This window comes from Peromyscus californicus, unplaced genomic scaffold (genome assembly GCF_007827085.1).
Source record: "Peromyscus californicus insignis strain IS unplaced genomic scaffold, ASM782708v3 Scaffold_13__1_contigs__length_99412109, whole genome shotgun sequence".
In the NCBI taxonomy this organism is placed as follows: domain Eukaryota; kingdom Metazoa; phylum Chordata; class Mammalia; order Rodentia; family Cricetidae; genus Peromyscus; species Peromyscus californicus.
Window position 1 is genome coordinate 3,745,163 of NW_026294424.1, and position 14,294 is coordinate 3,759,456.

The following is a 14,294-nucleotide window of genomic DNA, read 5'->3' on the forward strand; positions in this document are numbered from 1 at the left end:
TGCTGGGACATGGTGGGTACTGGGGACATGGTACTACTGGGATGTGCATGATAGGGTACCTAGTATGTATGCTCTCTGAGAAACCTTCCAGTCAGCCCAATTCCAATTCCAAGGAAGGTTTCGGGATAAGCTTCTCAGCAGTGGGCTGATCAGTGCTGGAGCCTCTACTGAGGCATCCTGGGACCATGGCAGTGTGCCTTTCGGGCTCAGCCCAACAGCACCCTATGGCCCTTCTCCACCACCTCTTCACTGATGCCCTGCCATAACAGGACTTCTCATTCTATAAGAGTCGCTCCTGTCTCAGACTTTGACATACTTGGCTCTTGCTAGGCCTTGTCTATGGTCAGGTTTCAGCTCAGATGTCCCTCTCTGGAGACTCTCCCAGGTCACCTGAATGAGACTAGGGTTGGGGGGGCATGGCCAGTGGCAAGAGGACTCCAGTGTGCAGTGGAAACTAGCTCTCAACCAAGCCCTGGCCTCATCAACAACCAACCTCAGACGAGACAGAAGAGCACAGGTGTCCAAGAACCCCAGATCATCTGCAAGGGGCAATGTGAATGGACAATACTGGGGGTACAGCTGGCCTTGTTATCCCAGGGAGGTCCTGGAGCCCACACATCTGAGGGTGGGAGGGGATTCTGAGACCTTCAGCTCCCAGATGCCAAGCAACCTTCTCTCTCTCTTTTTTTTTTTTTTTTCCCCAGAGCTGAGGACCGAACCCAGGACCTTGTGCTTGCTAGGCAAGTGCTCTGCCACTGAGCTAAATCCCCAACCCTGCAACCTTCTCCTTGTAGCCATCCTTGACCTCATGGCCAGGCACCATTTCCTCCCTGGGATTCTTCCCTCCTGAGGCCATGTCCAGGAGTGAGGGCTCCCGGGGGTGGGTGGGTAGCATGTGATACCAGCACTTAGCACATCGCAATACATGGCACGTCTTCAGAAACATTTTATTGGGCAAAGTCTGAATGCCAAGGCAGGCTGCTGTGGAGGTGTCTAAATCCAGCCCCTGTGACGAGGTTGTCCCTTCAATTCCCGCTTTGGTTCCTGAGGATTGTGGCAGAGGGTGCTCCTCTCAGGCCCCTGAGGACCCATTATTGAAAAATAGGCCCCTGCTGTCTCAGAGACATGGCCTTCCCCTCAAATGTCCATATGAACACGAAGATAGTACAGGCTGGAGCAGTAGGACTCGCAAGATCAGAATAGCTTCAAACAAAGGTGGCATGGTGGGTGCTGGCCTTGGGCCTGGTGGGCTCACCTGGGATGGGGCTCAGGCCAGGATTATTTGATAGAAAGGGTCCATCAGCTTTCACCCTCCTGGGGCCCAGCCGCACCCCCAGGACGCTGCCTCCCCACCCAGGAGACACACCCGCAACGAGGTCCACGTCGATGATCCTGTTGACTGGGAGGCTTCCGCTGCCTCGGGCCCTGCCCCCTGTCACAGGGAGAAGAGAAGCTGTCACCTGCTTGGCTCAGCCCTGGGCTTCCAAAACCCACACCATCATCCCTGCACAGACACCAAAATACCCCAAATCCACTCCAGACAAGATGATCTCTAGCCATAAGGCATGGACCTGGGCAGGAGGGCTGGGAAGGTCAGAGGGCACTCAACTGCCTACATCTCCAGGCTAGTCACCATGCCTACCAGGAGACTCCACAGATGATTCTCCTAATTGGCCACCTCACGGAGAGTAGCTCTGATGGCAGGCAGTACCACACAGTCTCAACTGGGAGGGTCATGAATCACAGGTGGTTCTGACATAATGAATAAGGGATCCAGGGCTCTGGGGACTGGGGAGCCCTGGGCAGTCCTTGACCCTAGTCCCTCCTGTCACAGGACTTTCCTACACCTGTACACCTGTACCCTGGCTTCATCTGTCAGACTGCTCGGAGGGTCTCACCCACTAGGGGGCATCTCTCTAGATGTTGGCCCTTGCAGCGTCCTCTGCCCACCCTCCTGAAACACTACTGATGCATGCTGTTCCCTCTGGTGGGCATCCTTCCCCAGCCCTGTTTGGCTAGCTCTCCTCATCTTCCAGGATGACGGCTAGCCTCCTTCCTGACAGGCTTCTAGTGGGGATACTGAACTGATTCCAGGCCAGGTGTAAGCAGGGAGGTGGATTCATCCAGTGTGAGGCCGGAGTGGCCAGGAGGGCTTAGGACAACCCAAAGAGGTAGATGCACCCTGGGGTCCAGTAGGCTTCCCAGAGAGCACGGAGGGGCGCTGTCTCTGAGCTCCTACTGAGACTCCCCTCACAGGCTCTTCCTTGCCCCAACAGAAGCTCAGAAGCAAAGAGCCACCTGCTTAGGTCCCCAGTCACCTTGTCCTGACTGCTCACCTCCACCTGGAGCCAATATCCACCCTCATTTCTCTTGGTACTGTCTGCATCCTTCAAGCCTTGGAGACCCTAGGATCCGCCCCTAACAGGCCTCCCAGCCCAGCTCCCCTACCCCCCATCCTCCCTCTTCCTAATGTTAGGGTCATTTTCACCCACACAAATTCCTCTGGGTCTGTAGTGCCCCTTGACTTCCATGTCACCAACACCTGTAGCCTCCTCCCTGTCACCAACCTTGCTGTCACTGTCCCTCCCTTGCTGAGGCCCTTCTGTGCTCTCCTGATCATTCCCTTCTTTGGTCTGAATGTCTACCCCATTGTCCCAGCTGCCCAAAACTGCCTTGGAAGTTTCTAGATCCCAAGATGGGTTTAGAAATCCTCATTCCAGGACTGTCTTGACCTATCTGGGGGCTGTGCATGGGCCTTGCAAGAGACCTACCCACCTACTTTGGGTGAGGGTATCCCCAGAGTCCAGTAATAGTCTGCAGGGATTTGGGAGTGGCTCCATTTGGGACAGGTCTCAGCTCCCTGCATTGCACTATCCTGAGCTCCTCGCTAGAGGCAGTGCCACCAGGGTTAAGGCTCTGAGGGAGTCCCTGAGTACCCCACCTTCCCTCTAGACTGAGATCAGTGGAATGTGAAGCATATTCTGCAGAGATGGATCCCCACTTCCCTCCACCTCTGGGAGTCCACAGGTAGAGTGGGGCCATCCCTGCCAAAGCCCACAGTGGACAGACTGGGGTGACAGTCCTATTCCAAGCCATAAGAACCCAGAACACGGAACTGAATCTACCAACCACCCCTAGACTGTTTACCCAACTATAACAGAGGGCTTGCCACTAAAGGTGACGATTTTGCTCCCTCCACAGCCCAAGTCCCCTAACAGGCATAGGGATCAGGGGGTCTGTGATGGCCCAGCTTCTCTGTGGACTCCAAGGTCCCCTGACTCTTTGTATCTCACCTTACCTGTGGCCCAAGCTTTCAGAAGTGGCTTCCATGAGGCCTTGTGTGGCAAGTTCAGGCTTGTACACAGAGATACAATGTCTCTCTCTGCTGAGGCTCCCCAGCTCATCCTTTGACAAGTCCAGGGGATACATGAAGGGGCTCATCGGCCTCAGCTGGTCTCAATGACGGTGCCCAGCACACAGTGTAAGACTGGAACTCTCTCCCAGTCTGCCCTATGGTCACTCAGCAAACGCTCTGCCAGGGCCTGCTGGGATCGTCTGGCCCCTACCTATCCCGCTTGTCATCAGACCTCCATGGCTCCCAATGGCATGACAGCAAGATGGTTGTGTGTAAAGACGCAGGAATCAGCCATCAACCAGTGGACACCACTGGGGCATTTATGTAGAGTGGCACCAGGTCCAGGAAGAACCAGTGACCCCGCACAGGTACAGGAGGCCTGTGCAGTCCCCTCCAGCCCTGCATGGATACTCAGGAAGAGGTGCCAACCTCCAGCAGCCCTATGTACCCAGAAGGGGACAAGACAGATCTTCTTGGGATCAAGGAAGTGCACCTCAAAAGGAGAGGCACCCTTACACTTCCTGCCTGCCCAGTCCTGCTCTGAAAATGTGCCAAGTCCCAGCCAGTGAGTCAGACAGCAACTATATGTCAGGGCCAGCCCACCTCCGAGGCCCCATAGAGCTCCCTAGGCTGGGTGCAATGCACGGGACCCCACTGGTTTCCAGGAACCAGTGGGCAGGGCCAGTCTGGGGCAGCAAAGCCCAAACCACACCCCCTGGTGCCAGTTCCCTCGGGCTCTCGGTGAGTACTCAAGCACCCAGACCAAGGTCACATCAACGCCTTATTTCCTGCCCCTTGGGCTACCCACTGGTCTCTCTTCCTGGCACACTGGCCCCTTGGCTAACTTGTCCTATTTGGTCCACTTAGCCTCACTAACAGGGTCTTTGCCAGAGCCCCAGAGGCTCCTAGGCTCCTCTCTGGGAGCCTGAAGCTTTCCTTTGCCTCTCAGTCAGCACTGGTGGCATCTGTCACCCTCAGGCCTCTTCATTTACCTGTGGACATTCTCTGCCCCAGCTGTTGCTGCCTGCTCTGGGCTGGGCATGCCTACTCCTAAAGCCCATACATAAGGTTCCATGCCCCACAGCTAAGGAAGGTTGAGGATTCACCCCCTAAGCTGCCCCCAAAGCCAGCCCTCTCTCAGGGTCCAGCCCTAGGTGTCTGTCCCTCTTCCCTGCCTGTCTCCACAGGGCAGGGATGCTGCCCTGAGCTATGGCCCCATACTCTCAGGACTGTGTGCACCATCTGGTTCTGCTGTCTCCTGCCAGGGCCCCCAGATGCTCCTAGAAACAACCAGGTCCAGGTGAACCACAGATAACAGAACACCTGGAGGAGGCATCAAAGGTTCCCACAGGGGCCTGCCAACTCCTGGCTCCTCGTGGAGAGAATCACTTAATGTTGCTTCTGCCTCATGACCCCTGTTCACCACCTGCCTTCACAAAGACCCTAGCTCAGGATCAGGGCTGTGACAGCCTGGGCTAGAGTAAGTTCCTTATTCTACAAACACTTCCTGGGCCTTGGGCACATGCTCGCCTGTAGCTGGGGTGGACAGTCGTACAAGGTACACTGGTGGACAGGGAATGGGGGAGTCTAGAGGATGGCACCTAGCGAGGTACCTTTGGAGCTGGTATTTCTCGGGAGCCTCCTAAGGTAGGGGCATCCAAGAAGTCAGCAGGATTAGGGAGGGCCCGTACTAGAGGGGGGTGGGAGTGGGGCAGATCAGGATGGGTGGCAGAAGTGAGCAAGGCCAGAGGGTGAGGCCATTGTAACTCAGGCCTCAAGTGTCAGGGAGTACAACAGGTCCAGGGTCTTGGGGCATCAACAGGAATCTAGATCCACTTGATACTAGACACTGGACAAGGTCTGGTACCAGATGTGCTATGGGGTAGCCCCTGGAAGATGGCTTCCTTGGTAACTTGGCAAACTTGAGAGTGTCAGCCCCAGGGGTGAGGAGTTCTGAGCTGTGTCTGTGCCTCGTGAGGGCTGGGCTTCCAGCGTACAATTTCCTTGAGGACTGAGGGTGCTCTGGGGGCCCTGGGAAAAGAACTGGATGGCACTTGCCAAGGAGGAAATGCCTCCTACAGACAGTCTGGATGGAGCATGAGTCAGGCAAGACTGTGCACCCTCACTCCAAGCTCAGGAAGTGTGACACCATGCAGGGCTGGGGAAGCACCCAGGCTGGGGTGGGCAGGTAAGCCTGGCACAGACAGGATCTGGCCACAGAGCAGCAGTCACGGTATCTTTACCTCCAGGGTGAGGAACTGTCACAAAGACTTTGTCCCAAGCCTCAGCCACCTCTAGACGGGTAGGTAGGAGGGCGAAGAGCTGGAGTGGGGAACTGAGCTGGCAGCCCCCAGACAGCCACTATGACATGACAAGCCCCTGGATGGCTCTGTGAAGGCCCCTTCCATAAGGGATCGTGGCTCAGGCCTTTGGAAGCCCTTTGGAGCTGGTATTTATTGGGAGCCTCCCGTGGGTCTGGAGTTGAGGTTGGGCAGGGAGCTCAGCCTAGCCAGGTATCCCCAGGAACCGGGCCATCCACTATGGGCTGGGAGGGGTTCACTGATCTGTCCTTAGCCAAGACCTGAGTCTGGCCTCCAAGTGGCCAGAGGGTAAAGATGAGGCAGGGTAAAGGCAGGGACCTTAGAAGAGCAGGTAGGGCAGTGGCACCACAGTTCAGCCACGGTGAAGAGAGGGGCAGCTGAAGGGTCCAGTCTCTGGGAAGAGAACCCGAGCACCCCTGGGCTCCACACTACTGCTGGCTATGTGCCCTCTGCTGAGATGGGTGTGGGGCTCTTGCCACGGTCATCACAGCAGGAGACTGTTCTGTGGTTCTCACCTCAGACCCTATCACCACAAGCTCACTTCTGCAATGCTTCTTTCTTCCTCAAAACAAAGTGTCCTCACAGCAGAACTCCACACCCTCCCAGGACTCAGAGATGTACGGGACAGGACTCAGGCTGCCGACCCACACTGCCACCCCATCCAGAGGACCTCTTCAAGCCCCCAGCATGTTGGCAGGCCAGCAAATAGACAATACTAGAAGGATGGGCAGGAATGACTGTCAGAACACCTCACATAACTGTGAGGGACAATTTCCAGACTTGCCTGCAGGAACTTCCTGCTTGGGAGGCCCTATCCAGGTCCCCGCTCCCTTTGCAATGCCTCGTAAAACAAAAACCAGAGCAGCCCTCCGAGAGCGCTGAGAAGGAAGCTCTCCCAGGCTGGGGACACCCATCTGCTTCTCCCTATCATGAAGGAACTTGGGTATTTTGGAGTCTCCTTTATCAAGACACAAACATACATGAAATATTGTATAGAGGCACTTACATGTACACACGTGCACGTGCGCATGTACGCACACACCTATCCAAGTGTCTAGAGTGTTAGTGGCCACATTCCAATGCTTTTCTTACTGGATCATAGGGCCAAGGTAGCCAACATATCCCTAAAAACTATCTTACAGAATTAGTTGAGTAGCTGGGTGGATATGGGGCCTTCAAACCCTGAAAACTGTAAGTGGCAGTCGGTTGGCCCACCCCTGCTCAGAGAGCCAGAAAGGACCCTAAAGTGTGCACCTGAGGGTGCTCTTAAAGGCAGCCTTCTGCAGCACGTCAACAGTCTCATTCAGCAAGGCTCTCTCCCACATAGAGAGGCCCTGTGATACTTGGTGCAGAGACACAAACAGGGGTATTGGGAAAGCAAGCTAAACAGTGGAGCAGCCTCCTCCATGTTGGGGCCACTGCCTCCAGGAGATGGGAAGTTATCAACACCTATGGCCTTCCAATGATACTGGGGACTGGCTGGCAGGAGCCACAACCAAAGTCACACAGCCAAAGCCCCCTCGTTCTTCTCCTGCTGTCATCTTTTCCAGGAAAAGCCCAAGGGCCCTGCTTCCCTATCCTTGGCCACCAGAGACTCACTTCCTACAAGTCTAGTACCGCCCTGCTCTTCCCCTATTAGCACTCCAAGGCATGCCAGCAAAGGTCACCTGGCCGGGTACCGTACTGGGTGCCAGTGTCCATGTACCCTGTGGGTAAACTACACGGCCTACTCGTACTCCAGGTATGACACCAACATCTGAGCTGTGGGCCAGTGTGAGCAGAAACAGGCTCCACAGCCACCTCAGAGAGGGGACCAGGGCTTAAGGAACCACCCCAGGATCTCTGCTCTACTCACCTCTTCTGTGCTGGAGGTGCCCAGGTGACGGCAGAGGCAGCTGTGGAGACCACAGGCCCGAGGTGGGGAGGAGCCTGCCTTCTGGGCAGGGGACAGTTCTACTGGCACTTTTAAAGTTGTTCTTTTGATGTCCCTGTCCCAGAGCTGTGTGTGGCAGGCATGTGAGGGGGCTTTGCCAAGTCTCTCTAGAAAGCCAGTGTATTTGGGGCTGGAGAGACGGCTGCTCTGCAGAGGACCTGGGTTGGTTCCCAGCACCCACATGGCAGCTCACAGCCATCTGTAACTCCAGCTCCAGGGGATCTGACACCCTCTTATGGCCTCTGGGGGCACCAGACACTCATGTAGTTAACATACAAATATGCAGGCAAAACACTCATATACGCACAAATTAAAAAAGAAATCATTTTTAAAAAGCTTGTTGAAGGTAAATCTACTCAGTTTCCCCGAAACGGTTAAGATGTAGAAAGAATCATCTACTTTAATCCTGAAGAGAAAACCCACTCACATGAGGAAGAAAGGAGTTTTTAGCCAGTCCAGTGATGAGCTCTAGAGTTTATTACTCTCGGAAGAACAGTCAGAACACAGGTAGAACTGTAAACAGGGAGCTACAAAGGAGCAGAAAGGAGGGTGTGGCATGACAGAGGTGCCCAAGCATGCACGCAGCGTCACTTCATGGCACCTCGTGCCTCCTCATTGGGTGTAGCCCACTGGGTGGGGCTGTGGAGTCCAGTCCACCGGGTGCGCCCTCCCAGGTGCCCAGATGTGTGAGTGTGTGTGTGGAACATGCATGGAAACCAGAAAAGACCCGGCCCAGGAAGAAAGGCCTGGATGGGCACCCACACTGCCTGCCACAGATCACAGCCAGGCTTTAGACAGGAACAACAGGAAACATGCACTGAAAGGCTCATCACTGTCATTGTGGGGAACCGAGCACAGTGGCTGCTGGAGTCCCATCTCCACTGTGTGGCATCTGGAGTGTTTGGGGTGGGCCTAGAGTAGCGTCCCTACCCCTGGGTCACGCTGCTCCCCTCCACACACACTGGAAATGCCTGGACACACTGGAGGCCAGCCAGGGAGCAGCAGAGCAGCAGTGGAGGGCAGTCAGGAAGTCCTGGCTGGCCACAGAGGGGCTGACATTGAGAACCCTGGTCCCTGTCTGCATGGGGCCCTTGCCGATTGGCTCAAGGCAAATACTATGTTTTTCCATCTTGAGACTAAAACCCTAAAATGGCAGCAAGGAGGTTTTAAAGGTAAGAGCCACACTCAGACCTGAGGCTGCACAAGGTGTCACTGGACACGGGTTACCATTCCTATGGCACCTTCGCAGGAACAGCTCAATATGGTGTGTCTGCCTGAGCCTCAGTGGCCCTCCCAGGGAGACTGAACCTTGGCTGCCGCCTGCTTTCCTTTCAGACAAGGCAAAAGAGGCCCCATAAATACAAGAGGAGGAGGCCATCCCTCGGCACGTTTCAACACACAGAAGTAAAGGAGTGGCTGCCTGCCTCAGTGGTCCCTTTATTAAACACGGAATGGAGCAGGCTGTGGGCAGTGAGCAGGACAGATCAAGGTTGGAGAGTCAGAACCTGGAGGTACCTGGTCTTGTAGGTCCTGGTGTGTCTTGGGGTATGGGGGGGGGTGGCGGTAGCAGCGTGCTGTTGGGGCTGCTGATGTCCCCCTCCCCCATCAGGGTCAGGTCAGCCACCTGCTCATCCTCCACAGTCTGGATGCCCCCAGCCTCCACTTCTGGCGATAGCCTCCTCCAGGCCTGTGTAGGACCCTCCTGCACAGTGGGGATGCAGGAGGGCTTTGGAGGCTTCTCTCCAGATTGGGTGGTCCCAGGAGGCCCAGGGGGGCAGTAAGCTGAGCCGGGGCTGTGGGCGGAGCCGGGGCTGTGGGCGGAGCCGGGGCTGTGGGCGGAGCCGGGGATGTGGGCGGAGCCAGGACTGTAGGCTGAGCTGGGGCTCTGGGCTGAGGCAGGGCTGGTTGCTGGGCTGTCACTGTAGCTCTCCTCAGTCTGAGCCGCTCCCTCCTGGCCATGGCCTGAAACAGCTCTCTTGCTAAAGCCCTTGACTGGGGCTGGGCTGGACAGGGCGAGTTCTGAGGAACCAGAAGGTAAGCGAAGAAACTCAGGCAGCACCAGGTCTTCCTTTCTTAGTAGCCCACGCTGGTCATCGGCTCTGTTGCTCTGAGCTTTGGAAATGAGCTCAAAAAACTCTATTGGAAGAAAACCCACAGTGACCATATTTGAGAGACTCACAGATGGATGCATGCCTCAGCTGACCACTCACTCTTACCAGGGCCTTCTGCTTCCTTGAGCTGCCAGTGGCAGCAAACAGGGGTATGAGGTCAGCCGCACTACTTTTCTCTCAGAGTCGAGGCCAATGTCTGGCTGCCAGCCCCCCTGAAAATTACACTGTCAGGCCTGGGCCTGAAAACACCCCCTCTACTCAGTAGGTGACAAGCTGGCAAGCACTCACTAGGATGCTGCTGGTACTCTGGCATGTGGCTAGTACTCATACGTGGGGCCCTTTATACCTGGGCACAGATGAATTTGAGGTATAGGCAATGGCCAGAGTAGGGCATGACAGAGCCAGGGCCCAGCTGCACTGCAGACCCAAGTCAGGAATGGATGGCTAGCCTGTGGAAGGCTGAGAGAAAGCCTTAGCTGGGTAGAATGGAGAGCCCTGAGATCCACTTGGCTCCCAAATTCAGGTGGTGCTCTGGGGCTGACCCATCTGAAGCTCCCAGCCCTTGGGCCAGAATGGACACTCTGGGCTGGGCACCTGCCTGGCTTCCTCACTGACTGCTCCAGAGCATTTTCTTGCCATGAGGCCATGTTTAGTGTGACTCAAGTTCACCATTCACACCACAGTGGTCTAAAATGTCTCTGGAATCCTAATGGCTGTCTGTAATCCATAAGGAGTACAACATCTTCACTGTGGGTGGTTCTCAGAAATGCACACACTCCAAGAGTATGTGTTTTACATTTGCTTAGTGGTCAGAATGCCCAAGGGAGACATTTAATGGTTCTATTCTGAAAAGGTTCCAGAGTAAGGGACACATCCCACCCAATGGCCCCCAAGTCCCAGGGGCACCCTACAGAAATCCTGGTCAGGGCAGAACAAGCCTTTCTCCAGCCTCCATGGTCAACATAACTTAGCAAACCCATAGCCCTCTCAGGCCTAGGACTTTGCCCTCCTCCCTCACACCTGGCTCCTGCCCCCACCCAAGCTGGGCCCCAGCTCATGTCAGGGTTTGGGTGGTGGGGGAGGGGAGCTGGTTGAAAGCACAGTCAGGGCTGTTGGTCTCTGGCAGGGCCTCTGGCTTTCCCCTCACAACAGGGGCTTTAGTGAAGTTATATCAGTAGCCTCTGCAACAAGGACCAGGCCACAGACAGGGCAGAGCAGGTTTAAGGACCATACTGTGCATTTACTGAAAAACACGGAAGTTTTAAAAAGTACACATACCCTCTGCTTCGTCCAAATTAATTTTCTGATATTTTTTTTTCCCAATCTTTGCAATAGATTCTTCTCTCTTTGAAAGCCGGGGATCCCTAGCACTTTTTCCATTTTCTCCTCTTATTTTAATAGAGTGAGACTTGCCTAGTGTTCTCTCCTCTCCCTGCATCAGAAGGAAAGTCAAGTTCTACTGCATGTCAGCACACGGTAACATATCACTCAACAGTACAGGAAAGGCCCTGGGGGCCCAGGCATCGACAGCGAGTCTAGACACCCTTGGCAAATCAACCCCAATAATGGATAATATAACAGCACTGAGGGCCCACCTACCCACCCAGGACAAAAGAAAACCGGAGCTGGCAGCTCCTAGCAAGGTGGAGACTGAACCCCAAAGGGACATGAGAAACACCCACAGGGGGAGGTGCACAACCTGAGCAGAGCCTCAGTCAGCCAAAGGGGCGACATCAGGCACAAGTAGCCCCAAGAGGTGGAGGCCACGGGAGAGGGGCAGGGACAGTGTGGGCAGACGTAGGGGAATTACCATAGCCGAGTGGTTTCTGGGGCTGGCATTCACAGCTGAGCTTTGTTTGACAGGAGCACCTTTCTGTTTGTCTGCGGACACTAAACACATGAGACAAGCTTATGACCAGAGCTCACAGTGCCCTCTGAACAATAAACACAATTTGCCGTGTTCTGTGAGAGCAAAGGCCCTCTCCATCCCTTATCTAACATGCACACACAGGCCAGCCTAAGCTTCCCTCTGCCCACCTGAGAAAGCTGGGGGAAGGCAGCAGGGCATGAAGGAAGGGCTATACATTTCCTGGGACACTGAGATGGAAAAACTCATGCAATATACCATGTATTACACATGGTCCTTTAGAATCTGACACTAAGCCCTGCCTTTTCCCCTGTCAGGGTGTATCTGGCTTTGGTTGCATTGAGTCTGAGGACTGCTGTCTGGCTAACCAGAATCCTAGTCCACAGCCCCTGTAAGCCTGCAGCTCCCCTGAGAACTCACTTGCACATAGACCCGACTTGCCAGCCTTGGAGGAGGCTGCTGAGAACCCACCAGGCAAACCAAGTTGCCTGCCCCATGGAAGCTGCCCAGAGTTCACCCACCACCAGGGCTAGCATGCATTTTCTAGAGTGGAGGTTGACCAAGGAAGAGGAAATTTTGTAAGGCAGAAACAGATAGGGACTAGAGTGCTGTAGCCCAGGCCACAGAACCCATATCTTCTAAGCTGCCATATGATAGAGACCTATGCTCCTTCCCAGGCCCTGGAGGATCCGCTTACACAAAGCCCTCAGGAGTCATTTGGGCACAAGTCCTGGGGAAAGCCTAAAGTTACCTGGAGTAGCTCCACACAAGGAACCTCCATCTAGATCACCCCTCCTTGGCAGCTTCTAGAAAGTTCTCTCCCCTCCCAGACAGTCCTATGGGCTATAAGATGAAGTGCCTCTCCCATGGGTTTCCTGTGCTAGTGCCCTAAATAGTATAGGCCCCTGAGGCTTTGGAGTATGGGGGCCCACGTGAGGACTGACTGACCAGGTCAGGACTGTGGCTGTTGAGGTACTGGGTGGGAAAGAGTTGTGTGGTCCACTCGACCCCACATATGAGGAACAACGCAGCAGGCCAATGCTGAGTACAGTGCCAGTGCCCACTGGCCAGGACTCATGCCCACCACTGCCCTCACTGCCTGTTTCATCTGGAGGGACAGATCTCAGAACAGGACACTGCATTAAAAACAGGAGACCTAGAACTGGGCTGTTTGGGCCTTGGGTCCCTGCTTTGTAGCAACAGAAGCCTCTAAAGGAAAGAGCACCTTCTCGCACTTTCTGCCACATAAGCAGCCCCTGTCTGTCACTCTTTCTACAGCTGAGAAGACATGCTCAAGGAGTCAGGTCCTCCTTCCCCAATCCTGCTGTCCCTTCCCCTGTAGAAGGCTGGGTGAGCACATGAGAGGTAAAGTGCCATGTGAGGGGTTACACGGACAGATCAGTCCGTCCATGGTGTGGTTATGAGACAACTACTGGACCACTGAGCGGCAGGGTGGGGAGCTGGCAGCTGAGGGTGCAACCTTACCTTTCCCTCTGCAAGGATCCCTCTCCTCCAGGATGACCCGCTGTCCATCCAGACTTGATATAGGGGCACCAAGGTCCAGGGGCTCCTTCTCCCCACTCTAGAGGCAGAGACGATGCAGTGAACCATTTACCCAGATTGGAACTTTCTGGAATAGTTGCTTGTAACCCAGCCACTGACAGTAAGACTGACCCAGGCTTAATGGAGCCTCAATCCAGCTGGCCCTGGGGTCAGGTCACCCAGCCTGGCTGACCTGTGGGAATATGGAACCCTGAGAAGCTGGTAGAGCAGGTCTTTCAAGGCTCACTCAAAGGGACAACCCAGAATAACACAGGGGCAAACTGGGAACTCCTCAGCCCTAGAAAAAAGGTTGATAGCATGTGTCAATACTCAATAACTTCATCTGACTCTGTCTCAACACTGCTCATAGTCTCCATGATGGCCAACCTAAAACCCCTGCACTGATCCCCAAACTGCTCTGAGGGGGACCCTGAAGGTAAGGTACAGGGAGCAATCTTAGCAGCTCTAGGTGCTCTTGACTCGGCTCAGGACGCTTTTCCCCTCGGTTAGTCAGTGTTGCTCTCTCTGCCTGTGAGACTACCACAGCTTTAGAAACGGGGGAGTCGGGGGGGGGGGGGGCACCCTGGATGCCAGGCTGGTCTCTGCAGGCAGATTTCTGGAGTGAGCCCACAGTAGGGAAATGGTATCAAGTTACCTGAAGCTTGAGCCTGTGAATAATTAAGTAGGTTCCTCTTGTTTACTTCAAGGCTCTTAGACAATTCTGAGGATAATTTCAGGGAAAATTAAAAATTGAAGAATGCTTGAAATCTCAGCCCCGTACAATGATGCATGCCTGTAATCCCAGTACTTGGGAGATATAGGCAGAGGATAAGGAGTTCAAGGCTAGCCTGGGCTACAGGAAACCCTGTCACAAAAATATCAAAACAGAACAAAAAACCCTGGAAATCAGAGCTTGGATAAAGTTGATGGGGAAGGCTTGGCGGATGCTATACCCCAGGCCGCTGTGAGTCAACACAGCCTCAAGGCCAGAGCCATCCTAGCTGCTGGTCCATAAACACCCATGGAGGCAGGAAAAGGCCAGGAAGGGCTTGCTGTCTTTTTCCTCAACTCACCCCCATAACAAACCCCCTCTCACAACAGGGAGGGAGCAGCCCAGTGTGCACATGCACAGGAAACTGCCAGTCAGTGCAGGGGACAGGGTACC

At 54.7% G+C, this 14,294-nt stretch overlaps 1 protein-coding gene across 5 annotated transcripts in view; it reads right to left on the reverse strand.

Annotated features, from left to right (window-relative positions):
* Positions 1–922: 922 nt before the first annotated feature.
* The window catches only part of Rgs12 (regulator of G protein signaling 12), a 103,957-nt gene continuing 90,585 nt past the window's right edge, over positions 923–14,294 (reverse strand). For 3 of the 5 annotated variants that reach the window (XM_052736141.1, XM_052736139.1, XM_052736140.1), the window contains exons 14-18: positions 13,073–13,169; positions 11,531–11,610; positions 10,999–11,152; positions 9,125–9,745; positions 923–1,432 (exon numbers count right to left, since the gene is read on the reverse strand). In XM_052736141.1, the coding sequence (XP_052592101.1) occupies positions 1,206–1,432; positions 9,125–9,745; positions 10,999–11,152; positions 11,531–11,610; positions 13,073–13,169 (1,179 nt within the window). In that variant the 3' untranslated portion in view covers positions 923–1,205. Of the gene's footprint in view, positions 1,433–9,124; positions 9,746–10,998; positions 11,153–11,530; positions 11,611–13,072; positions 13,170–14,294 lie in introns of those variants that run through there. The other 2 variants (XM_052736142.1, XM_052736143.1) reach the window with 1 other exon arrangement.